General features: G+C 32.2%; 1 protein-coding gene across 1 annotated transcript; it reads right to left on the bottom strand.

The window, feature by feature from the left end:
- Positions 1-25,527, bottom strand: LOC139515067 (furin-like). The gene is made up of 12 exons (XM_071304627.1): positions 25,420-25,527; positions 24,506-24,573; positions 23,153-23,241; positions 19,408-19,580; positions 18,831-19,034; positions 17,886-17,989; positions 17,604-17,713; positions 15,433-15,550; positions 9,295-9,611; positions 8,962-9,018; positions 7,629-7,748; positions 1-152 (listed from the first exon to the last, which is right to left on the bottom strand). Exons 1-12 carry the CDS (start codon positions 25,525-25,527, stop codon positions 1-3), a joined length of 1,620 nt encoding a protein of 539 aa, XP_071160728.1.
- Positions 25,528-27,340: the final 1,813 nt, after the last annotated feature.

Consider the following 27,340-nt stretch of genomic DNA (forward strand, 5'->3'; position numbering starts at 1 on the left):
TCATGCAACTGCAACACCGGCAGTGCACACTGTTGCTCCTGCCGAAAAGCATTTTGCGACTACAATGACAATGACACCAATCACAATTACAGCGACAGTACCACCTACTACAGCAGCAACTACTATCGAGGTACTTATACCATCATCATCAGCTGGAAAAAATTGAAAAACATTTATTTGAATTATAGTATTTGCAGATAATATCAGACGATGATCAATTGCCAGTGATGTAATTCAAAATAGTGAAATATCAGCTGGATGAACTTGTCGAGCAAGGTGTTAATGTCTGTCAAATTTAAAACCAGTTGCACTTTATAAATTATCAGAAAGCCAAAAAAAAAAATCCATATGTATATCAAAACATTTATTGATACAAGAGCTGCTACTTATGCTGATTAATATGTTGAAATTTATTGATAGACGAGGGGATGGACAAGAGGATGACAGTGTTTTTAGAAATGATTTGACGTTGTAGTCACGTATTATTTGTGAACCATGTAATATTTTAAAAGGGCGTATTGTCTGTATAAAGTCAATAATTATGTGGATTTTTGAAGCCCAAACTTTCTTTTGCCTTACATACGGAAATGAAAAATCTAAAAACTATTCCAATACAGAACGACATGTTTATGAAATTACAGTAAAACATTTGGTTGACAATTGTGTTATTCGTTATTGCAAATAATGAGCTAAAAATATTTGTCATAATCTTCCTACCAAATTAACCCCCATTACTTATTATGATGTCGACCGGCCTTTGTTATTGAATCTTATGCAAATTAATTGGATGAAGTTATTATTAGTTTACTTTCAAACTGTTTATGCTATTCATATATATATATATTGATTAAACCAGAACGTGCATGAATGTGCACAGTTACTTAAATTGCCCAATAAACTGGACACTGGACGAGTCCTTATCATATTATATCAATGAAAGTTAAGGTATGAAAGGTACGAATTGCCACTTCTTATTATTTCTCAAAATTTATCGAATATATAGTAGATAAATTATTTATTAAGAGCATATTGATGAGAAAAATAGAGAAAGTGTATAAATCCGATGTCTAATTTAATAAAACAAGTATATATTTTTTTTCGAAAAGAATATAATAATCAATTATATATATAGTATTTACGAATGATTCAAAACTAAAAGAGTCATTAAATAAAGTAAAAACTTGTCCAATCTGCAAAATTTTGGACATAAATGTCAAAACAAACGTTTTTATGCCAATTTCGTCTACCTCACTAAATCTCGTTAGGCACTATAATGAGTTTGAATGCCCTATGGTATCTTTAGCCTATCGTTTACAGGAATTAAGACTATTAGAACAACTATTTAGATATACGCTTTTTATCCAAGGCTCATCGTTCTGACAAGGGGATATATATCTTAAGCAATGTAATATGAGCTAAAACATTGATACACCGAGGTGTAACTGTCCCAATAAATTTGAAATCCCTGACAAGGCCTTACTAGTGCAAAATTAAAAGACAAATTTTCCTTATGTAATTTCCCTGTCGAACATATAAATAAATAATGTTTAGAAAACTCTGTACTGTGAAATATGCCTACCGTGAAGTTTAGTATTGGTATATTGTTTGTAAAAGTGAAGTTAAATGTTATTTTCTCCCCTTTTCCCTAAGCATACTAAATAATTTCAAATGTCTATACTCCATCATCGCAATCCAATTACATTATATTTATTTTAAAGATATGGACGTTCGTGTGTGAAAGTGTGTTATTTTATATTCTATAGTAACTATATTCAACTTACTAGAAAGAGGATCTGTTGAGTTTTCTTGAGTACTGACAGTAGCTGAAATACAATAACTTTAAAAGTTATCCCATCATCGCAATCTATTACAAGACTGACTTGTTTTCGTGTTACCAAATATTTCATTTACATGATAAGAACAAAAATCTGTGAATGATAAAGCAAACGAATTTTCAGTATACCAATAATCCTTTTTACTGATAATATTATGTACCAAGAATATTTTGCAGAAGATACAATACCAACTATGAATACATTACTCTTTAGAAAATGTAATCTACAAAAATATAAAATGGGTCAATAGTATGAATTAGTACAGTAATAGCATGTGCGATATGAGTGAGGGAGGGTATTTTCTCATAAGCCTCAACAGTTTCCTCTCTAGACAATATACAGTCAAACATGAAATGCATATTCTAGACGATAACCACTAACTTGAAACAAAGAAGTAAAACATTGAACTCTTATATATATATATATATATAAATGAAAAAATATTGCGTTGGTGAGTTTTCCTCGGTTCAGTGCGTTACCCAGATTTGTTTTGCCGTAATAGATTTTTGAACAGCGGTATACTTCTGTTGCTTTTATTAAATGACTTATGAACAGCAGTCTACTACCGTTGCTATAATTTAATGACTTTTGAACAGTGGTATACTACTGCTGCTTTTATTTAATGATTTTTGAACAGCGGTATACCACTGTTGCTTTTATTTAATGACTATAGAACAGCGGTTTACTACTGTTGCTTTTATTTAAGATTAATGAACAGCGGTATACTACTGTTGCTTTATATCATGACTATTGAAAAAGCGGTATACTACTGTTGCCTTTGTTTATTTCGGGAGAAGTTTAAACGATATTTATTGTAAAAATATTTCAACACTTAACACGCAGAGAAGCTGAGTTACCTGTAATGAATTGTAGTTACTAGTAATTATATTGTCTGACAGTCTTAACCAGTATATATAAAAAAAAAGAACATGTGGTATGATTGCAAATGAGACAACTCGCAACAAGAGACCAACATGACGCAGAAATTAACAACTATAGGTCACCGTACAGCCTTCAACAATGAGCAAAACATATACCGCATAGTCAGAGATAAAATGCCCCGAAATGAAATACGTTAGCCATTATTTCACTGACAACTGTAGGTTTATCATAGGGTTTATTTGTACAAATCCCAGTGTTTTGAGACAGTAATGGAATGCATTGGTCTGTATCTAAAGCATGCCATTTAAACTGAATAAACTCAAACACACACATACCATATATTTGGAACGGGGCGTCAAACAAAGTTGTTTTTGTCTCCATATTATATAATGTCTTGTTCACAACACAAGATCAACGACTACATATATCTTAGTGTACACAATATCAATAATACAAAAAATTCTAGATAAGTACTTATGAAATCAGACAACTGTGAATAAAAATATTCTATAAATATTTAAAGCAATTTTATATCATTTAACATTCAACCATCAAACAAGATATGAAATTTTTCATTGGAATGTGTATATAAACTTTATTTATTTTTAAGATATGAACGTTTGTGAGTGGAAGTGTGTTATTTATAATATATAGTAAATATATTCAACTTACTAGAAAGAGGATCTGTGGACGCTTCTTTAGTACTGACAGTAGCTGAAATATATTTACTTTAAAAGTGACTCCATCATCGCAATCAATCACAAGACTGGCTTGTTTTCGTGTTACCAAATATTCCATTTACATGATAAGAAAAAAATTAATGAACAGCGGTATACTACTGTTGCCTTTGTTTATTTCGGGAGAAGTTTAAACGATATTTATTGTAAAAATATTTCAACACTTAACACGCAGAGAAGCTGAGTTACCTGTAATGAATTGTAGTTACTAGTAATTATATTGTCTGACAGTCTTAACCAGTATATATATAAAAAAAAGAACATGTGGTATGATTGCAAATGAGACAACTCTCCACAAGAGACCAAAATGACGCAGAAATTAACAACTATAGGTCACCGTACAGCCTTCAACAATGAGCAAAACATATACCGCATAGTCAGAGATAAAATGCCCCGAAATGAAATACGTTAGCCATTATTTCACTGACAACTGTAGGTTTTATTATAGGGTTTATTTGTACAAATCCCAGTGTTTTGAGACAGTGATGGAAGGCATTGGTCTGTATCTAAAGCATGCCATTTAAACTGAATAAACTCAAACAAACACATACCATATATTTGGAACGGGGCGTCAAACAAAGTCGTTTTTGTCTCCATATTATAAGATGTCTTGTTCACAACACAAGATCAACGACTACATATATCTTAGTGTACACAATATCAATAATACAAAAAATTCTAGATAAGTACTTATGAAATCAGATAACTGTGAATAAAAATATTCTATAAATATTTAAAGCAATTTTCTATCATTTAACATTCAACCATCATACAGGATATGAAACCTTTCATTGGAATGTGTATATAAACTTTATTTATTTTTAAGATATGAACGTTCGTGAGTGGAAGTGTGTTATTCATAATATATAGTAAATATATTCAACTTACTAGAAAGAGGATCTGTGGACGCTTCTTTAGTACTGACAGTAGCTGAAATATATTTACTTTAAAAGTGACTCCATCATCGCAATCAATCACAAGACTGACTTGTTTTCGTGTTACCAAATACTCCATTTACATGATAGAAAAAAAATTAATGAACAGCGGTATACTACTGTTGCTTTATATCATGACTATTGAAAAAGCGGTATACTACTGTTGCCTTTGTTTATTTCGGGAGAAGTTTAAACGATATTGATTGTAAAAATATTTCAACACTTAACACGCAGAGAAGCTGAGTTACCTGTAATGAATTGTAGTTACTAGTAATTATATTGTCTGACAGTTTTAACCAGTATATTTAAAAAAAGAACATGTGGTATGATTGCAAATGAGACAATTCTCCACAAGAGACCAAAATGACGCAGAAATTAACAACTATAGGTCACCGTACGGCCTTCAACAATGAGCAAAACATATACCACATAGTCAGAGATAAAATGCCCCGAAATGAAATACGTTAGCCATTATTTCACTGACAACTGTAGGTTTATTATAGGGTTTATTTGTACAAATCCCAGTGTTTTGAGACAGTGATGGAATGCATTGGTCTGTATCTTAAGCATGCCATTTAAACTGAATAAACTCAAACAAACACATACCATATATTTAGAACGGGGCGTCAAACAAAGTTGTTTTTGTCTCCATATTATATAATGTCTTGTTCACAACACAAGATCAACGACTACATATATCTTAGTGTACACAATATCAATAATACAAAAAATTCTAGATAAGTACTTATGAAATCAGACAACTGTGAATAAAAATATTCTATAAATATTTAAAGCAATTTTCTATCATTTAACATTCAACCATCATACAAGATATGAAACTTTTCATTGGAATGTGTATATAAACTTTATTTATTTTTAAGATATGAACGTTCGTGAGTGGAAGTGTGTTATTTATAATATATAGTAAATATATTCAACTTACTAGAAAGAGGATCTGTGGACGCTTCTTTAGTACTGACAGTAGCTGAAATATATTTACTTTAAAAGTGACTCCATCATCGCAATCAATCACAAGACTGACTTGTTTTCGTGTTACCAAATATTCCATTTACATGATAAGAAAAAAAATTAATGAACAGCGGTATACTACTGTTGCTTTATATCATGACTATTGAAAAAGTGGTATACTACTGTTGCCTTTGTTTATTTCGGGAGAAGTTTAAACGATATTTATTGTAAAAATATTTCAACACTTAACACGCAGAGAAGCTGAGCTACCTGTAATGAATTGTAGTTACTAGTAATTATATTGTCTGACAGTTTTAACCAGTATATTTAAAAAAAGAACATGTGGTATGATTGCAAATGAGACAATTCTCCACAAGAGACCAAAATGACGCAGAAATTAACAACTATAGGTCACCGTACGACCTTCAACAATGAGCAAAACATATACCGCATAGTCAGAGATAAAATTCCCCGAAATGAAATACGTTAGCCATTATTTCACTGACAACTGTAGAAATAGGGTTTATTTGTACAAATCCCAGTGTTTTGAGACAGTGATGGAATGCATTGGTCTGTATCTAAAGCATGCCATTTAAACTGAATAAACTCAAACAAACACATATCATATATTTGGAACGGGGCGTCAAACAAAGTTGTTTTTGTCTCCATATTATATAATGTCTTGTTCACAACACAAGATCAACGACTACATATATCTTAGTGTACACAATATCAATAATACAAAAAAATCTAGATAAGTACTTACAATGTATGAAATCAGATAACTGTGAATAAAAATATTCTATAAATATTTAAAGCAATTTTCTATCATTTAACATCAACCATCATACAAGATATGAAACTTTTCATTGGAATGTGTATATAAACTTTATTTATTTTTAAGATATGAACGTTTGTGAGTGGAAGTGTGTTATTTATAATATATAGTAAATGTTTTCAACTTACTAGAAAGAGGATCTGTGGACGTTTCTTTAGTACTGACAGTAGCTGAAATATATTTACTTTAAAAGTGACTCCATCATCGCAATCAATCACAAGACTGACTTGTTTTCGTGTTACCAAATATTCCATTTACATGATAAGAAAAAAAATCTGTGAATGATAAAGCAAACGAATATTACGGTTTATTGTATAGCAATATAATATTTCCCACAGAACGTAACCAAAAGTTAGCGTGCAATAAATTCTAATATTGCACTAGTGCAATAAATCTTCAAAATTCATGACGTCATTAACGACAAAATCTTAGTTTAAACCAATTTTTACTTTCAAATATTATATTGCTATACAATAAAAGGGTTATTGCATGAATATTGGAGAATATTGTCCCTCGTAGAACATATATTGCACTCGCAAGCTCGTGCAATATAAAATTCTACTCGGGACAATATTCCCCAATATTCATGCAATAACCCTATAATACCAATAATCCATCATAGTGATAATATTAAGTACCAACAATATTTAGCAGAAAATACAATACCAACCATGCAGACATCGCTCTTTAGAAAAACTTATCTACTACAATACAAATTGGGTCAATAGTATGAATCAGTACAGTCATAGCATGTATGCATTTAAGTGAGGGAGGTTATTTTCACATAAGCCTCAACAGTTTCCTTTCTAAACAATATTCGGCCAAACATGAAATGCATATTCTAGATGATGACCAGTGAATGTGTATAATACCTACATTCATTTTAAAGATATGGATGTTCGTGAGTGGAAGGGTGTTATTTATATTCTATAGTAAATATATTCAACTTACTAGAAAGAGGATCTGTGGACGTTTCTTGAGTACTGACAGTAGCTGAAATATATAAACTTTTAAAGTACTATTGATAAACCGTTTCATTTAGACAACGATAAAAATATATATTGCCTTGCCAGACAGTATTAAAACGATTTGTAATTATCGTTAATGACGAACGAAAGCATAATATCAAACTAGTATTGCTTGGCGGCTAAAACATGTTGAACAACTTTTATTGGTTTGTTTGTCTTTTCTTTTTTGGCAATGGCGTTGTCAGTTTTTTTGCAATCGTTGAGTTTGAATGTTCCTCTGGTATCTTTCGACCCTCTTTTTTGTTGAGCAATTAGATAAAATACAACAATTAAGACACTCCAAACTAGTACCATGACCTAACTGCTGTGTCATTTTGGTCTCTTGTGGAGAGTTGCCTCACTGGCAATCGTACCTCATCTTCTTTTTATATATATAATAGAATGATAGTATGATATGTACTTACTGATAATGGTCTGACAGTTTGACCCGGAATAACCATCAGGGCACTGACAACTAAATGAATAGGCGTTATTTGTACAAGTCCCATGGTTCTCACATGGTGATGATATACATTGATCTATATCTTAAACATGAAATAATAATCAAATTAACTGAACAAACTGAGCACTTAAACACATAACATATGGAACCGGGCGACAGAAAACGCTTTTTTTTTTATTGTATATTATACAATCGACTCTCGTTATTTCGAGATCAGGTGGAGCAGAGGAATATTTCGGCCGTAAATTGCCTAAAATGAATACCGAGAATTTGACAAACCAACGGACACAACTCTTGCTCAATTTGGTAAAACTAAAATAAATCAGATTAGTATATGTAAACGAATCGATATGCTGATCTATTTATGTATACTTATGTAATGGTCTTTTATCATTATAATAAAATTATAATTATTTTTGTTTGGTCTGTACGATATTTCTTTACATAGTCTCAATTTTGATTATTAGGTTAAGAACGAGAGAACGATTTGCAGTCGATCTTTGATTGACAGAGTCGATTCTCGTTAACAAATGATTTGGGAAAATAAAGTTTTCTTTTAATTTTTGTCTGCAAAAAAAGGAAGAATAAGGACGTTATTTTAGTAGTTTTAATCACATTATGCACAATCACAGTCAATCATAAAAGTATGATTATGGTTGATTAAAAAGGAAAGATTTACAATGTATCACTAATTTACTAATCAAAATTCATCTTATTTTAACAATCGTGAAAAAATGACGTCATTAATAAATACAGAAATGAACACCCATTTAAATTCCCAAGGTCATTTTTGACAAACGTCTATATGTTTTTAGAATTATTGATGGCCAGGAACAGACTTTTCTCTACTACTACTACATGCCTATGTAGGATCATGTAGGTCGAACCTGTGATTTCATAATTATTGAAATAGTTTTTATATTTGTGTACACAGATTCCTATGTTGGATTTATATTGTTATAACTCATTGATGGAGAAAAAATCTAGATTGCTTATGGTCAGTATTACGACTCCCGAAAATCTATATACACATAATGAAATAAATTTTAAATTTGAATTAAAAATTTTTCCACATTAAAACGACCGTAAAAGATTCTGAATTTCTTTTGAGCGCATGTTTTATTTGTAATACATTACATTACAATTTTGTTATCCCTTTGATATTTTTTTTATAGTCATTACAGAAGTCTCAGATCTTAAATTGAATTGTCTTTTTACATACACGTAAATGTATGTGCTTTCATGAGTGAGAGTGTGCTACTGTATATTATATGTGATAGTTTTATTCAACTTACTAGGAAGTGGATCTATGGAAGTTCCGTAAAATGTGATCGACCAAGAACTGACAGTAACTGAAAATATAAATTTATTTTTGAAATACTTCCAAGAAAACTTTCAGGTTTTATTTTATACAGAAGAACTTAACTCTGTACGTGCTGATTTTTTTTTATATTTTGCCACAGTTTGAATAGTTAAATTACAATCGTATTACCTTTGACGGTAACAATTAACACAAGTCTCAGTCATAACAGTAGTAAGCATCCTTGTTTAAAAGGCAAACACAAAAAAAAACCCCACATGAGTCCTAATTTGAATATTAAACAAATGATAATCGGAAAGTTACTTACCAACTGTAAGGCCGAAGCTGGATTTAAACATCAAGGTCCATTGTCCAATTGGACTTTCCCACCAATAATGAACTGACATAAATTTCAAAGACAATGAACCACTAGATGTACCAAAATAATCAGATTTCCCATCTCGATGATGCATTAAATGGCTGAGTGTTCCTGAAGGGGACACCAGGTAAAATTCACTCTCGCCTCGATATCCAGAGTATGAGAACGAAATGTCAACTGTCACATGTTCCAAATAAGCTACGGAAGAGCAATCAGTTGTTGAGATATTTCTTATGTCTGTTTTGTAGTTTTCACCAGACGTTGATCTGCAAAAAAATGATTAAAATATACATGTCTGTGTCTTTAATCCTCGAATTATACCTTAAATGTGACATAATCGGTCATCTCGGTACCTTAATTTTCGACAAACGAGACGATTCTTATTTTGAAATTTTCAATTTCCTTAACCGTAATAGCAAAATACCAAGTTCACCTGCATATGGTATATATATTTTATAACTCTTTCGATATTCAAGAGTATGCAGCTGCTATTCAGACTTCACCAGTGTCTGAGCAGAAAGTTGATGAACTAGGGTTATGCCAAATAACATTGATGAACAACTCTTTCTTCTTCTACAAAAGTTCCTTCGGGGATATCAAGACCTTGTTGATAACTTCCCGTTTCAACTTCACAGATAAGACATGATTGTCTTTAAGTATAGGTTCTAGTAACTGACGTTTTTTTATCATCTTAATTACGTGTCATAGTGTTCTTTTATTTGTCTTTATAAATGTTCGAACTTTTAACCCTTTGGCGTGGCTTGTTACTTACACATCACGTAATTGTGTTATTGTGCTATGGTCAATTATTGTTATTCGTTTTTGCTTACGTACTTGTCTTTATGACATTTTGTTTTTCTTTAATGACATATTTAGATATAGGAAGATGTGGTATGAGTGCCAATGATACAACCATCCATCCAAATAACAATTTAAAAAAGTAAATCATTATAGGTCAAGGTACGGCCTTCAACACAGAGCCTTGGCTCACACTGAAGAGCAAGCTATAAAGGGCCCCAACTAGTAATGTAAAACCATTCAAACGGGAAAACCAACGGTCTAATCTATATACAAACGAGAAACGAGAAACACGTATGAACTACATAAACAAACGACAACTACTGTACATCAGATTCCTGATAGGTACAATTGGCAGCGGGATTAAACATTTTAATGGTACCAAACCTTCTCCCTTTTCTGAAACAATAGTATAACATCTAAACATAGAAAAACACACACTATATAATATTAATCGTAAAGCTTTACTCAATCAAAAATCGCAAACTAACACACAATGAACGAATGAATTTGATCTTCGATACCTGAATGCAAATTCATAGTTAATATAATTTAGAAGTGATAAATAATTAAGGTCGAAGTAAATAAACAGGTTTAAACACAGTTTAAGTAAGATACCACTGTGAAATATTATACAATTTATAGAAATTCATCATTTTTTGAAAAAACTGCGTCATATCCTACACAGGTAAATGAAAATAGTTTTGTCTTTACGTACACTTGATCGTCTGTGTCTATAAAATCTTTCGTTTATGAATACTAAGAAATTTCTTTAATATCAATAAAACTAATCTAATACTTGGTACATATGGGGTGAATATCAACAATAAAACGATACAATTAGATCTATATAAAACTTCCTGTACAAGTGCAAGAATAGTATGTAAGGAGAAATGAAATAATTTTGATGTTCATAGTACGAAGAAGTGAAAATTGGTAGTAATTCCAAATAATCTGCTGATATATAGACAAGATCCATATTAATGCTGGCGTCACACATCGGCGTATAGACCGGCGTGCACCAAACGTACAGAGAAAATTGACAAAGTATGTATACGTTAGTTGCACGCCAGAGGAACTCTAAGCAATCATTAAACGCGCGTTGCATAAGTTTGAAGTACGTCGAAATGCAAAGGTATACGCATGGTGAACGCTACAATTGGAGGAAATTTTTATGCAGCATACAAATTTTCATCCAGCTCTAGCGTATATCTATACGATATGCGCACGTTATACATACGCTACAAGCGCGTTTACCAAGTACCAAGTCAGGAATATGACAGTTCTTGTCCATTCGTTTTTTATGTGTTTCATTATTTGATTTTGCCATGTGATTATGGACTTTCCGATTAGATTTCCTCTAAGTTCAGTATTTTTGTGATTTTACTTTTTAACGCGCTACAGATAAGTTTGAGACACGTTTAGGGCACGTTGTATACGCTTCGAGATCGTTCGACTTTAACTTAAACGTATGCGGGTGTGTTTGTAACAAACATCCCATAATATAACGTCCAAGAAACGACCGGGACGCGTCTCAAATACGTTCAAGAAACTTTTTTCCTTCGTAGCGTGCATTCCATCTACGTTAGACAAACGCTAGGCATACGCAAACATACGTTTCTTGAACACCCTATAAACGCTTAGGTACGCTTCTCGTACGCCCAATACACGCTTAAAGCTCGTTGTGCACACGTTACAGATATGATTGACAGGTTGAATGCATCCAACATTACTAGCGTATTGAAAGCGTACATGATTTTTTAACACGCCCGGCGTACGTCGGAGCTATACGCTGATGTGTGACGCCGGTATAACATAAAATAACAAAACGCATTAAAAATAGTATCAACAGGTCAAATTAACAAGGAAGTACTCGCAGTTACTGACAGCTAGTTAAAAGGCAAAACAATTAATAACAAAAACAACATGCATCAGAGACTAAAATCAACTAAAACACATCCCAGCAATTTAGTATTTTAACGTCATGAACAGCCAAAGAAGACATGACTTGTGCAATGCCAAAAATAAATGTATCGACAGGTAGTAGGATAGTAAGGAGTGACTTCTTTATAGATAAAAATGAACGTTGCTAATGACAAAATCGATATTAGTGCCAATATAAACTATATTCAGAGATCTAATTACAATATTGGTACGACAACCCTTACTAATAAGTTAGTTTAAAGGTTCGATGAGTTAACACGGATCAAATAGTGATTTCCGCGCTTTAAGTCGTTATTACTGTTACATTTAGGATGTGAAATACCATTTTTAATTAGTTTTCTACAGGTACAGCCAAATTTACTAATCAAATCTTTGTATCTATGAAAGAATTTAGTAAAAGTTTTAAGTAATTTATGGTAACGAAATCCCTGACTTAATAATTTACCAGTGATTACGTTCGTTAAAATCTATGACATCACTACACACACGGGCATACCGAACGAGATGGGATATATAAACACCGTATGATGGAGCTAAAGGCACATCGCCGTCAAAGAAAGGAAAATTAACAAAAGGGAATGAAAAATCGTCTCTTTTGTCGTCAATTTTAGTATGGAGTTTCCCTTAAGAAATTGAAATGTCTAAATCTAGAAAAGAGCAACTGCTGCTGTTAATGTTAGATTCAGTTTAAGTTATAAAAAAGAAGATGTGGTATGATTACCAATGAGACAACTGTCCACAAGAGACCAAAATGACACAGACATTGTTAGTTCGTTTGGGTAAATTTCGGAAGTATATTAGGAGAACTCTGGATTATTAAACGAAAAATAACATTCAGATAACGGTAGGTATTGTTGAATGTATCAATTAATCAAATATAACAATGATGTGTCTTTACTGAGATTGGTCAAAAACTGAGATTCATAGCAATATAGGAATAAATCTGCTATTAAAGGGGCGCAGTTAGTGCCCATCGGAATACCTACTATCCGACGATACACTTTATCGCCGAAACGTACATATATGTTATCTAGCAGAAAATTTAAAACTTCAATCATATCCTCACATTTCCAGTAAGTGTATCTAGCATACTTTCCTTATTTGTTACAGAAAAAGGCTTTACACGAGTTACAGCAAATACAATTACATGGAGATTGTTCGAAAAACCATTTCATAAAATACAAAGACTTTTTCTTTACTATATTATGTGTAGTGTACAAGGTAGACAAATCATAACTGTCAACAGAATTAAAAGGACCACCAAAAGCATGTCATTTATCTAAAACCTCTAAAGAATTTTTAACACTCCAAAAATAATTAATACCATTATTTTCATAAGATTTATTACAAAAGTTTATGACCAGTTCTTTGATAGTAGTAAGGGAGATAGTTAGAAGCACTGACATATTAGTAGTAGAACACTTACTCGATGCGGAGATGAAACGGAATTTAAATGTTTTTGTGTAATTTCGGTAACCAGTACATGGTAGGGACTTTCAAATGTTCGGAAGAGGCTTTAAGCTGGGTAGTGGCAGTGATATGCTTGTTAACGATTTGACTCTCTGTGGTACGTACGGACCTGAATGTAGAGGAATTGATAATTTCGTTTTGAAGAACTTCCGTGTAGTATATGCGTCATACCACCACTACATTATTGGCTGCCTTGTCTGTCGGTACGAACACAAACCGCTATGCGAATATTTGGAGTTTATTTTTTATTCTAGAAATGGGAATATCATGGACCCTATTATTAATTTCAGAATTGTTTTATTTAATGACATATTTGTCTGTTTTTATCATGATTAAGAATATATCACAATATTTACTGCAGTACCTATATTTTGACATTTTTAACTATGATGTCTAATTGTTTTGTTCACACATCATTATCAAAAGAATTAAATTATATGCGAATGTTATATAAGTTAAAGAGTTAGTTTAGCTGTAAAACTAGGTTCAATCCATAATTTTCTATATACGGAAAAGACTGTAACAAGTCAGTAATATGGCAGTTGTTTTCCATTCGTTAACGAGTTTAAGCCTTTGATTATGACATTTTGTTATCAATAGAGATGAAATCTGAAGATTGCTAACGGTCCTATTATCTGATATAAACATGAATAAAGATGTACACATGTATCGACCACGTGCATTTTTTTTAATGTCTGTTTAATTTCAAATTGAAAGTTCATCATCGTTTTTAAGAATGATTTTTTTTAATCGATTCTGTCAACCAAATGGTGCATCCTTGTTTCACTTGCAAAGTTGACATTTGTTTCCTTGAAAGTGAAATTGAAGGTCACATGAAGAGGTTATTTAACTTATTTTGTCTATATCTACATCTAAATCGTTGAAATGCAAATTAAAGGGTCTAAGACCCATGACGCAAGTACTAATTTAGTCATTCAATATGTGCTCAATAAAAACTTATTTACATGTGAAAGTATAATTAAATGATTGTTGCGTGACTTCTCCGTTAAATAAGACGTGAGGCTGTTCTTGAATGCCTCTTCATTTTCTATATTTAGCAGTCTTATTGGTAAGGTATTCCAGTCTTTGATGGTACGTGGAAAGGAGCTGTATTTGTAGGTGTTTGTTGAAGTTTGAAGGTTTCTAGATTTACTTTGGTGGTATTGCCGTGTTGTCCTGCCTTGTTGTTCTACATAATCTGGAACATTTAGGGCTATTTTTTAAAGCTTTGTGAAACAAGCAAAACCTTTTACATTTTCCGTCTAGTCTCTAATGATGGTCGTTTTAGCTCATTTAGTAGACTAGTAACTGACCCAGGTTCTCTGCTGTATTGATGTCTGATGAAACTTGCTGATCTTCTTTGTACCAATTCTATCTGTTTGATGTGGTTTTCCTGATATGGATCCAAGGCACTTCTTGCATATTCAACGTTTGGTCTCACAATGGCTTGATATACTCTCTTCTTAATATTTTTTCTGGGAATTTGCCGATGTTTCTCATCAGAAAGCGTAATGATTTATTTGCTTTTGCCGTGATGTTGTTGATGTGTATATCCCATTTCAGGTTGTTGGTAAACTGAACTCCTAAATATGTGTTTTGGCTTACATTTTCTAAAATTTGGCCATGCATGTATGTTAAAATTGATCAAAATCTGCTGCTTAAACGAATTATTGTTTGAAAATAATTCACAAAACAAAATTATATATCATTATAAACATTTTGTTTATAATTTTTTTAAATATTTGTCTGCAGTTAAACTTATCCCAAAGAGTTTTTTTTTACATTTTAAGATTCGTGCTCTCAGCTGATGTTTAGCAGTATTGTTCTTGTTTTAGTACGAGTGTTTTGGAAATATATTTATGTAAACAGATTTACCCGGATCCAGTGAATGTTGATGTTGTGCATGTTTTTTGTGTCGGAACTGTCGTCCAATTTGCAGCCTGAGTTACCATTGCTTCAGCATCCATCAAACCAAACCCAAGCACCTGGCTATCTGTAACACAAACAAAATATCCAGAAATAATTAAAAGAACACACTATTTAAATCGCATCTACACATCACTACCAAGTTAAAGACTGCACATTATGCAATTTTCAGTATTGAATATGAACATAGGAGCCTACTTTCATACGGGGATGATTTTATTAGACGTCAACTATTAACTTTGGCAGTATAGTCGTCTTGTAGTAGAAGAGGGTAAATTATTTCATATCTCCCTCATGGAAACTCCTATTCCTTTCACGTCTTTGGTTTTACTGTTTTTTTTGGTTTTTTTTGGTTAATCCGTTCTGCATCTTTTGTTTTAATAAGGTTTGAATTTTCTTTTGTCTTGGCGTCGAGAATAATCTCATCATAGCAATGCGCATCCAGTGAAGTAATACTTGTTCCGTAAATTGCATAAGTAAGCGATGACGTTTCTCAAACAGGCCAAGATCTATTTTATGACCTTGACCCAATCAGAACTAAATAACAACTGTACAACAATTGGTGTTATACTGACACTTTTTATAATGAGAGTTTCTCGTACATTCAGTAAGTTTATGGGCACCTATTGGTACACATTGTGGCCCAAGTACCTCTTTTTATAGATATGTATAAAATATACGAATAGTGTTTATGAAAATCATATCTTAAATATGATTTTGTCTCAAAGTACTAAAAAATAATAAAAGAATGACTAAAGATACTAAAGGTACAGTCAAGCTCATAGAGTGAAAATAGATTGACAACGCCATGGCTAAAAATAAAAAAAACCCCAACCAAACAGACAAATATATTACAGAAGACACAATATAAGAGACTAAAGACTACGCAACACGAACCTAACCAAAACCTGGGGTGAAAAAGTGCACCTTGCTCAGAGTTTACTGACTTCAATAGTAACTGTAACCATAAAATGGTTCCATGTACAAACCACTTGCACTTGTGTACATGATACGAATAGTGTATACGCCTTTTTGTGCTTATATTATTCAGTTTTGTTTTTGTTTATACCACATATATATAACTTCTGCGGATGTCTCACTTATATTTGAATGAATTTCCAAACTCAGATTCAATCCCGAATTTAACTATCCATGATAAGAACAACTGCGTTTAATTTACCTACGCGCCTGTTGTAAAAACCTATTCTCTGCCTAGTCATTGCCTCTTTTCTCATTATCTTTAAGGATGAGGCCAAATTGTAATAGCTATATTGTAATGCCGTCAACCCTTCTTTTTGAATATGCTGTGTTATTATGTACAAATAATAATACGTCTGTGAGATGATATGCTTTGCATATGAGTATATTTAATATGCTGATCGTACTTAAATTCATTGTCAAGATGCTATGACTGCTGAAATTGTGTGATTAACCTTACGAGTATATGAGTTATAGATACTTAGCAACTGCTAACCATGATTTAATTTAATAGCCAAAACGTATCGTTGATATATGTATATTTGAGTAAATGCGTTCTGGATTTAGTTTAAACCTATTTATTTATAGTGGAATGGGAAACAAGTTTTGCAACTTATATTAATCCCTTTCCACTTTGCGGGTGCGAGTGATGCTTTGTAACGGCATACAAGGGTGTCTTTAACGTTCAAGAGATATAGCTCTCTCTTAACACGGATCAGCCATTTATCGTCCACTTCCGACGAACTATCATGGTTTCCTCAAGACCATACTCGCAAATGGTGTCAAGGGAAAGCTGAAAATTCAGTCCCAGAAATTTTAATCCAGGAACGGGAACCGAACCGATTCTTAGCAGATGACCAATATTAGATGATTACACTTGAATATGTTGAAAATAAACGGTGTCATTCAAACCTTGGGAGTAAATGAGTTCTGAAGTTTTACCACATATTAACCGATATATGATTGAACTTGACGGTATAACTGTGTCATTCAACCGATACGATTGAATCAGTTGATTTGATTCCGGTTTTAAGCAGATTTTAACTGAAAGATTATTAAACAGACAGTCAAACTATATAATTCAAACCATGCGAGCAGTTCACTCCTTGTTTTTTTTACTGTTTTATCAAGAAAGTACATACATTCTTTTCCAGCTCCATTTTTTCCCCAGCTGGCATAAGAATCGTTAAAACCATTTCTCGATGACGTCAGAACAATCATGTGTTGAATATCTCTCCACGTGAGTGCAGAACTAAAAAAGACAAATAGACGATTTCTACTTCAATTTTATATCAAAAATATGCTATGTTAAAAAAAAAGGACATATTCCTATTTCACAAAGAATTTTGAAATTGCAAATGATTCTTAGTGGTTTTAAGTTGCATTTTAGAAAATCCAATGGATAAAGTTTCAAGAGAACTCACTTTGCATGAAGTGCTAACGCTATAATGCCAGAAGCAATAGGTGTTGAATACGAGGTCCCTTGTATACCATCACTTGTACAGCCGGAAGAAGTTGTTGTTGAAGTCTATGAAGTAATAAAAAATAATTTTAAGACGTTATGATTTAGTTGCATTCACAATAAGCCAGAATAAAATCGTTTAATCCCAACATATTTATGTCAATACATGCGAAATATTCAAGAAATGACTAACAAGAAGTTTCAAATTAGCTTTTAAGAGTAATAAATAAAAATAATTAAACTCTGGACTCTGTTTTTCACGCTATTTTGGTTACCATGTTCTCACATGTTTTATATAACTTTTGACAATGGAGAGCACCTGATGAATACATGTATATACTCAGAAACACTTGGTCTACAACGAGATGCCAAATTATACGTTGTTTGTTTTTGGTGGAAGAATAATAAATGAATGTCTTCAATAAGTAAACCTCGTTTTATAAATCACATTACTTCAAAATAAAAGACTTGTTTGCCGTTAGATTGTTTAGGATTAAGTTGGATAACTGTTGAAAAAATATCTAACTTTAAATTATATTTGAAACAAAACGCTATCACGTAAAATCAAAACTTTGACATTTTTGAAGTGGGATAATTTTTTAGTTAAAATATATAAATAAGAACATACTCAAAATAACCTAGTAAAGCTGTCGATGGCGAAATTTTCACTTTCAAAAATCATTCATAATACTGTATATAAAAAATACATATTTGTTTCTGGTGGTATTTCATTTTTGGGAAGGTTATAATAAGCTAGAGTGAATTATAACTGTTAGAAAAAAATGTACATTTAGGATATCTATATAGATATAAAAAGATGTGGTATGAGTGTCAATGAGTCAACTTATTATCCAATTTGTGAAAGTAAACCAAAATTAGTGATATACCTATATTTTATGACGCTTACTAAATATCTATAGTCGCTACTTCCACCGTAAGTCGCAGCTAATGCGGCTGCGCAGACTTCAGAATACCATGCATTTTTCCCTTCTTCTACACTTGTCACACCTATAGTGTAGATGCTATTTGTATATCCGTCTCCATTACAATTATCGAGTGTTTCACCATTACCTGATGCCCATGTATAAATAACACCTTTGCCATCCCTGCCCTGTTGGTCAATAAAAACCCGTATACATGAACGAACATAATTTTGCATTGACTACACATAATAGAAAACACATAATTAAGCACTCTCAAGTGTATAAAGACTTCTATTTTTTTCAGCATAAAATTACGATAAGCATACTATAAGTAAATAAATATTCGACAAGTTAACCCTTACGAATGTTTTGCTCCTTTTGAACTACAACAACGTAAACGGTCATCAGTGTGTGCATAAACTAATTTTTATTTGGAACAAAAATACTATTTTGAGCTGATTGGAAAATGTATCCTAATAATTGACCATGTTTCTAAAGTATTCCCATTAACATTTTATTAAAACAAATTCAAACCGCGACAAATTGGTATCTAAAACATACACTAGTTACGCCGTTTAAAAATGCGTCTTTGGTAATTGTGCCGGGTTCGCTAAAACCATATCCATCAGGAGGACCCCAACTGTTGGAATAAATATCTACACCGCTAAGATGATGATTAAGTGCTTGAGCTTCTTCCGAATCTGTTAATCCCTGAGTACCAAGAATTCGAACACCTTTTAATGAAAAAATAAATGAGCATTATACAGCAGAAATACATCTATTTTGTAACCATTATGTCCGTTAAAAAACGTCAGAGAAGCATTTTCAAATTTGTTTTATATTAGAAACACATGCATGACAGAGTTTAAGTCCTGTCACGTTGAGATGTCATCAAAAACGTATTTAAAGATTCATGTTCTAGCTGGGAAACAAATGGAGATGGACAATGATATGTGTACGTTTTTATACAGTGAAAAACGATGTCATACAACATAAAATGCAGTTTTATAGATTGAACACCTGACGTCATTCTTATATATATTTAAACAAGACGTCATACACCTGATATAGACTATGATAGAGGAGATTGAAAATAAATCGGGTTTGAACATTAAATAAATTTAATGTATTTTGCAACAGCCTTGCGCAAACGCAGTCGACGTTTTCTTGGATACTTGCGTATAATAATATTGTAGAAGAAGCGTTATAACCATCATTTTGTGGTTCGACGCTGAACGTGGGTAGTAATGTAATGCCCGTAGTTAACTGATTTTCAAATCTGATTAATCAATTGAAAAATGCATTTTGAATTCCATTGTCCTCATATTCGAATCTTAAAGAAAATATGCGAAGATGCTTGTTATGTATTACACATCGCAGCTCTGGTATATAGTTTTGAGGTTTGTCTATTTTTAGAGGCAACCTTAATTTATTGACTAATACATATGAACAACTTCAACCAAAGTTTCATGACAAACGTCATGGATCTAACTTTCTTATTGTCAATTTCTCATTCCGCCTGAGCAGAATTATACCCTCTTTTATATTTAGCATACCATAAAATATGTAACGGTCATAGAGGATCAATCAAATTGGTATTCATAATCTGAGGAACAACAAAAACATTTCTCACTGAGAACGACTGAAATCGACATTACATAATTTTCAAGGTCTCCATTACACATAAGGTGACTTTTACGTAAGAGTTGTGTATTAACTAACTAATATCATGTTTTTAGCGTTCTTTGATCCTTTGATTCTAGTACCAGCATTGGCGTCCGGTATTTAAATTAACTAGCTGTGTCTTATTCCCCATTATGACATGTAACTTTAAGAGTGGGGTGGTATTGCATGTGTGCACGCATAACAGGAAACGCTTATTCTGTCAACGCGTCGGGTCTTGTTCCGTTTAAAGTCTTTTCAATTTTTCATTTATGGTCTTAAATAATTAAGGCAACAGTATTATACCGCTGTTCCTAAATCGGTTGAGGAAAAAAAAAATCCGGGTTACAATCTAAAACTGAGCGAATCACATCAAATATAAGTCTACCTAGTTATCAAACCACTCGATAATTGGGACAACATATCTTCCCGTCTAGAGACTTTTTTAGCTGACATTAGTAAATGGATGTTAAACATGCTGAAACTGAACCAAGACAAAACGGAACTGATCTTATTTTCACCAAAAAATCGTGTAAAGGAATTTTCAAATTGTCATCTGTTATTTGATGGATCAATAGTAAGCAATGCATCTGTGGTAAAAATTCTTGGTGTTTATTTTGATAGAACATTAAGCATGGAAAAGCAGGTCAATGGCATCACGAAGTCGTGCTTCTTCCAAATTGGGAACATTGGTAGAATTCGGCAATATATCACTGAGAATGCCTGTAAAACTTTAGTCTGCTCGCTCGTCACGTCACGTCTAGACTACGGAAACGCTCTGTTTTATGGAGTAAATACCAGCTTAGTCAATAAGTTACAGCGAGTACAGAATACGGCAGCCAGGCTCGTTACACGTACCAAGAAACATGATCATATAACACCAGTTCTTGTGTCTCTTCATTGGATTCCGGTGCAGTACCGAATACAATATAAACTTCTTTTGTATACTTTCAAAATCCTGCATGGCCTAGCGCCCGTCTATCTTGAGGAACTCATTAGTGCCTATCAACCATCAAGATCTCTTAGATCGGAAAATGACATGCAGCTTAAACAACCTCGTGTACGCACCAAAATCTATGGAGAAAGACGTTTCGACAAAGCTACTGTGAGTCTCTGGAACAATCTTCCTAGCCATCTAAGACATGAACACTCAATCCAACTTTTTAAGAAAAATTTGAAAACCCATTATTTAAGACTCGCTTTCAGTGATTACATGTCATTTTTTATACTGACAATGGCTCTTAACTTTGTTCTTTTCGTTGTAGTATAATATGCCTTTTAATTATGATTATTTATTTTTTTAAGTTTTCTGTTCCTTTTGTTTTTTTTTATATGTGTTTCAAAATTTTATTTCATTCTTATTGCATTGATTGTTTTAATGTTTAAAACCTTTTTTTTAACTGCATTGGTTGTTTTATGTTAAGCGCTTAGGGTAATTTTAATTAGATAATGCGCTATATAAGTATTGTAAATACTAATAATAAATAAGAGGAGAACAACGACACAACAGAAACACAACACTGAAATGCAACAGCTATCAAAAGGTACCAAACCTTTAATTTAATACGCGAGACGCGCGTTATGTATACACAAGACTCATTAGTGACGCTCAGATTAAATAGTTCGAAAGCCAAAACAAGTAAAAAGTTAAAGAGCATTGAGAACCAAAAGTTTCAAAGATTTGTGCCAAATACGGCTAAGGTTATCTGCCTGGGATAAGAAAATCCTTATTATTTAGAATAATTCATGCAAACAATAAGTTTATAAAAAATGACTATATAATAGATATACATGTTAACACCGAAGTGGTGACTAACTACTGAATTCAAACTTATACGTTAAACAACCTAAATCAGCACATAAAAAAGGACAGCCGAACAACAAATTATGTGTCAGCCGTAGAGATCAACGCACAAAAGTGACGTCACCTTTAAATTTCTATATTTTTCCAACAAATCGGTTAGAGTTTAAAAGTAGGTTGTTAATAATGATATAACATGTATTAATAACAATGAAAATTACAAAACTTATTAATATAAATTTGTAGTAGTAATTAGATTATTAGTTGTATTATCTAGCTATATGTCGGTATTTCTTCTAAATCAAACTGTAAACCAAATACATCGTATAAATTTTAGTTGACCCAAACTAAAATCTTATAAATGAACTCCGTGATTAATAGAACTACAAATGATAAGACATTTGACAAAATCCGATGAAAATAACAAATATATCATTAAAACTAAATACATGAATTTTGGATAGAAAAATACCGTGAGACGTCGTATAGCAATGCGAATTCACACTCAGCAAAACAGTCACAATCGGGAATAAGTCATTTTCGGTACTAAAAAATTCGACGACGTAATGGCAAACCACAATCTAACACGTGGTAAAAATATCCTAAGTTAGTTTGGACAGACACATCGTATGGATCAACCAATTCGTGATGGTATACATAAAATTAACGGAATGTTATTTGTAATCTGTCCTCCTGATAACGTTTTTGGAGCAGTTTCTGCGTTATGCCTAACCTCTGTGGTTTCGTAATTGTTAAATGAAATTTGAACGATTGGTAAAGTACTTTTGCCTCGAATGCTTATTAGGACTGGTGTAAATATGCGATATAACAACTCATAATTACCAATTATAGTAGATTCGTATGCTATTCCTACTGTGCATTCGTTATTATCCTTTTCTGCAGCTATCAAACCTGCCACTTGTGTACCATGGCTTAAATATGTAAAGGATATGTATTAAATTAAGTGATCGGTTTACTGTTCGATTCAATTCCACAAACAATCTCCATGTCGTTCTTGATAATATAAATAACATGAGTATAATCAACATTATTATCTTTTCTTATAAATAAAGGCAACAGTACTATTTGTATACCGCTGTTCGAAATTCATAAATCGATCGAGAAAACAAAACAAATCCGGGTAACAAATAAAAACTGAGGGAAACACATCAAATATAAGAGGTGAACTACGATACATGCACTAAAATAAAGACACACAGAATAGAGCTATAAAATAACAAAAAAAAAATTTCCTGACTTAGTACAGGACATTTTAAGAAACAAATGATGGGTTTGACCTGGTTTTGTGGCTTTTATGGCAATGTCAAATACAACATTGAAATGACAACATTACATAACAGGACTACAATACAAATAAATGGGAGAACATATAGGTAAAAAAGACACACCAATAATAGCTTTCAAAAGGTACCAGGCCTATTATTAAATACGCCAGACGCGCGTTTCGTCTACACAAGACTAACCAGTGACGGTCAAATAAAAAAAGTTCATAAGTCAAAACAAGTACAAAACTAAATAATATCGTGGACCAAAAGTTCCAAAAAGTTGTGCCTAAATACGGCTGAGGTTTTCTGCCTGGGATAAGAACATCCTTAGTATTAGAATAATTCATACTTTTGCAAAGTTTTGTAAATTCAAAAAAATGACTATATAATAGCTATACATGGTAACACCGAAGTAGTGACCAACTACAGAAGAAAAATACATAAAACAACATAAACCAGCACACAAAAAGTCACAGCCGAGTTAGCCAAAGAGATCGACGCACAAGGTCGAAAGTGCGGGTCAAGCATGAATTTATTGCCAGCTACAAACATATTGTATAGGTTAAACTGTCAAACATGGAGACTCGCTGTCAACATTGTGGTATAATCTTTATCCCTATATTAAGACAAACATATATGTCAACCAAGATAATCAAAATTACTCATAGACACTCTATTGACAAATCACATTATAGTTAAATTAACAACACAAATACAATACGTAACCATAGCACAATAAAACACAATGAGTAAATATAAATACCGGGACACGCAGCAAGGATACAACAAAACATGAACAGTAGCTCAGTAAACGTAAACACAGTGATGTTTTTTTTCTGACACTTCATATATTATAAACATGCAAATTTTATATTGATAATATCAACGTCATCGATTCTTTTTGCCATACCTGTCATCAGCAACGTCGGGTGTCGGATCATTATCCGTACTTTGATAATCATAACCATTCACTGTGTCCTGAAATGAAAACACAAATGAGGTATAGTATTAAAAAGTACGTGATAAATATAAAAACGAAGATGGGGTACGATTGCCAATGTGACAACTCTCCACAAAAGACCAAAAATGACACAGAAATTAACAACTATAGGTCATTGTACGGCCTTCAACAATGAGCAATGACACAAAAATTAACAACTATGGGTCACCGTTCGTACTGCAACAATGAGCAAAGCCTATTTCTATAATAAGAAACAAATTTCCCGTACTCGAAAACCATCTTGTGTTTGTACAACCCGACCAAGCTTTTTGATTCTCTCGAAAGTTTTGACTTTTCAACTCTTTTCACAAAACTTCCATAACTTGTTATTAAACATAGTTTCCCTATGTGATTAAATGGTTTTTTGAAAAATTCAGATTGCATGTTAGACCTGTCTATCTTTGCATTAAATTAATAAATTCAACTAAACTTACCTTTCTCTAAATAATAATTTTCGTTAAAAAATCAAGCATGTTAAAAATACACTGCAAACCTTTACCCAAATGAATTACTTAACATAATTCAAAAATAAAATGCACTTGCTGTCCTTTTCAAGATTTTGGAACGGTACTTTAGGGTAACATGGAAAACTTCACACACACATTTATGACAAAAGGAACGATTTTTCGTTCCAAATTAGAAATGTTTGTTCCAGTGTTTAAAATGTCCCAATTATCTGTGCAATCGATATGATAATAACAAAATATAAAAAAGTGCAACATGAGCAATTGAAATGAATGATATAAAAAAAACATATGCATCTAATTTCCTCAAGCACGAAATAATCCTAACAAATCCTACAAAATGAAGCCAATCATGAATACCACATTTGCATCTAAGTCAGTATGATCGGTCTGTAAGCCATCATCAAGGATAGCAATTTTTATCCCACTTCCGGTATACCCAGCATTCCAAGCTTCATTGACCTTCATAGAAGGTGATACGTCATCATTCTGTAAAATATTAATAGATTACAACATTAAATATGAAATCATATTCAGTTGGTATGTTTAAAACATCTGATTTGTTGATAAAAACTATTTATTTGCTATTAACAACAATAATAATAAAAAAAAACCCATATCGTATGGTCAGCTATTATTGACATATATATATAAAACATGTGAAGCAATTCAGTCGATAATTATTCATTCTAATTACAAAATAACTAACGAAACCATTGATAACCACTAAAATACAAGCTCCAACCTTAGGACAGTGAGAGAAAATTATAGCGGTGTTTAATATGTTTGTAAGCCATCAGTCATCTTCCTAACTTGGGACTAGTTTAACAGCACAACACAATAAGATACAAAATCAGTTGCAAATATCTGAGCTCAAAAGAACAGTACGAGAGATGAAAAACAACTAACATAAAAACTGTGGACACTAAGCTTTGATTTAAGAGTACTCGCTGAACATAAAGCAAGGTCAAAGCTAATAACAACTTAATTAAAAATCTTAAGTATAAAACAGTAAAATGCAAACGAATTTAGATTTCAGAAGTCATTGTGCAATGCAAAAAACTAAGTGAACAGAATTGATAGACCTACATGATACATGTTTCTTCCGATACATTAGTTATCATTAAGCGTTTTATAATTCTAATTCAATAAATTGACTACAGGTAATTACTTGGACAAATCTAATTTAATCCCTTACCAAGTGCCACAAATTTGACCATTCCGTGTCACTTGTCTTTGGTACTCTACGAAATCTTTTTTCTTGATTTACAAAATCTAACTACAATAGAAAACATTGATACCGTTAACGAAACTAGACCTCCACTGCCATTAATACTTGTTGACAATCAGCAATTAATCTAAAAACAAATCTGACATTGGTAGACAAACAAGACGTTTAAAGGTACTTGAATTAATATGATCTTAATCAGTCACATTGATACCGTATCTTTTCCAGAAAGACGTAGATCTTTGTCAGCACATCAAAAGATTATATGTTATAAAGTTGGTATGAATAATAAAATAAAAAGACCAGACAAAAACTTACTTTTCAATTAAAATATATAGAAATGTAGATAACCAATTAAGAACTTATCTTTTGATAATTATTTTGTATCCATCTTAAAAAGTGTACCTCCGAATCCCGTTTTAAATTCAGAATGTCCGAGTCTTCTATCTCCCTACTAATTTGACGTGTGCGCTGCTTTTCGTTTATTTTAAATACAAAGTATCCGTTTCTCCCTATCTGAAACTACAAAAGAAATTAATTATAAACAATTGTAGTAGAATATTTAACATCACTGCAATGGGAATGATGTATTTTACAAAAACAGAAAAAAATCATATTCAAGTTTTTTTTGTTATTGCGGAAAGTAACAAAATAATCTATGTGAATTAACTCATTATGCATACCAGAATTAAATGTTTTACTCCAGACGATTAAATATTAATATAATATCATGAACATATCTAACTGATTTGACAATCTGACTAGATATACAATTTGTTTGCACGCTTGTTGTGTGTGCAAAGCAAATTAATGCAAGAAATAAAAAAAACCTCATTATTTGACGGGATGTTGGAATGTTTACTCTTCTGATGTGGTTCATAGTTTGTTTAAGAACCTTTTAATTTGATATTTTATGATTTTTAAAATTACCATAGCATTTTAATTACCTTGATTAATTAAGGTTAATTAATCGGGCTTTTTCGAGTGTGACCACTTTTTTACGAGTGAATATGAACAAAAATGTAATCAAATAGACTTCATCTCTAACAAGAC

This window comes from Mytilus edulis, chromosome 3, assembly GCF_963676685.1.
Source record: "Mytilus edulis chromosome 3, xbMytEdul2.2, whole genome shotgun sequence".
NCBI classification, from domain to species: Eukaryota; Metazoa; Mollusca; class Bivalvia; order Mytilida; family Mytilidae; genus Mytilus; species Mytilus edulis.

Bases quoted from the DNA above. Each gene is read 5' to 3' on its own strand.
- LOC139515067 (XM_071304627.1), bottom strand. From the start codon at position 25,527: ATGAAGGTCAATGAAGCTTGGAATGCTGGGTATACCGGAAGTGGGATA. The intron at 23,242-24,505 runs GTATGGCAAAAA...TACATATTTAAG, and splicing joins CCCGACGTTGCTGATGACAG to CCATGGTACACAAGTGGCAG. The intron at 9,019-9,294 runs GTAAGTAACTTT...TTATATTTTCAG, and splicing joins CAGCTTCGGCCTTACAGTTG to TTACTGTCAGTTCTTGGTCG.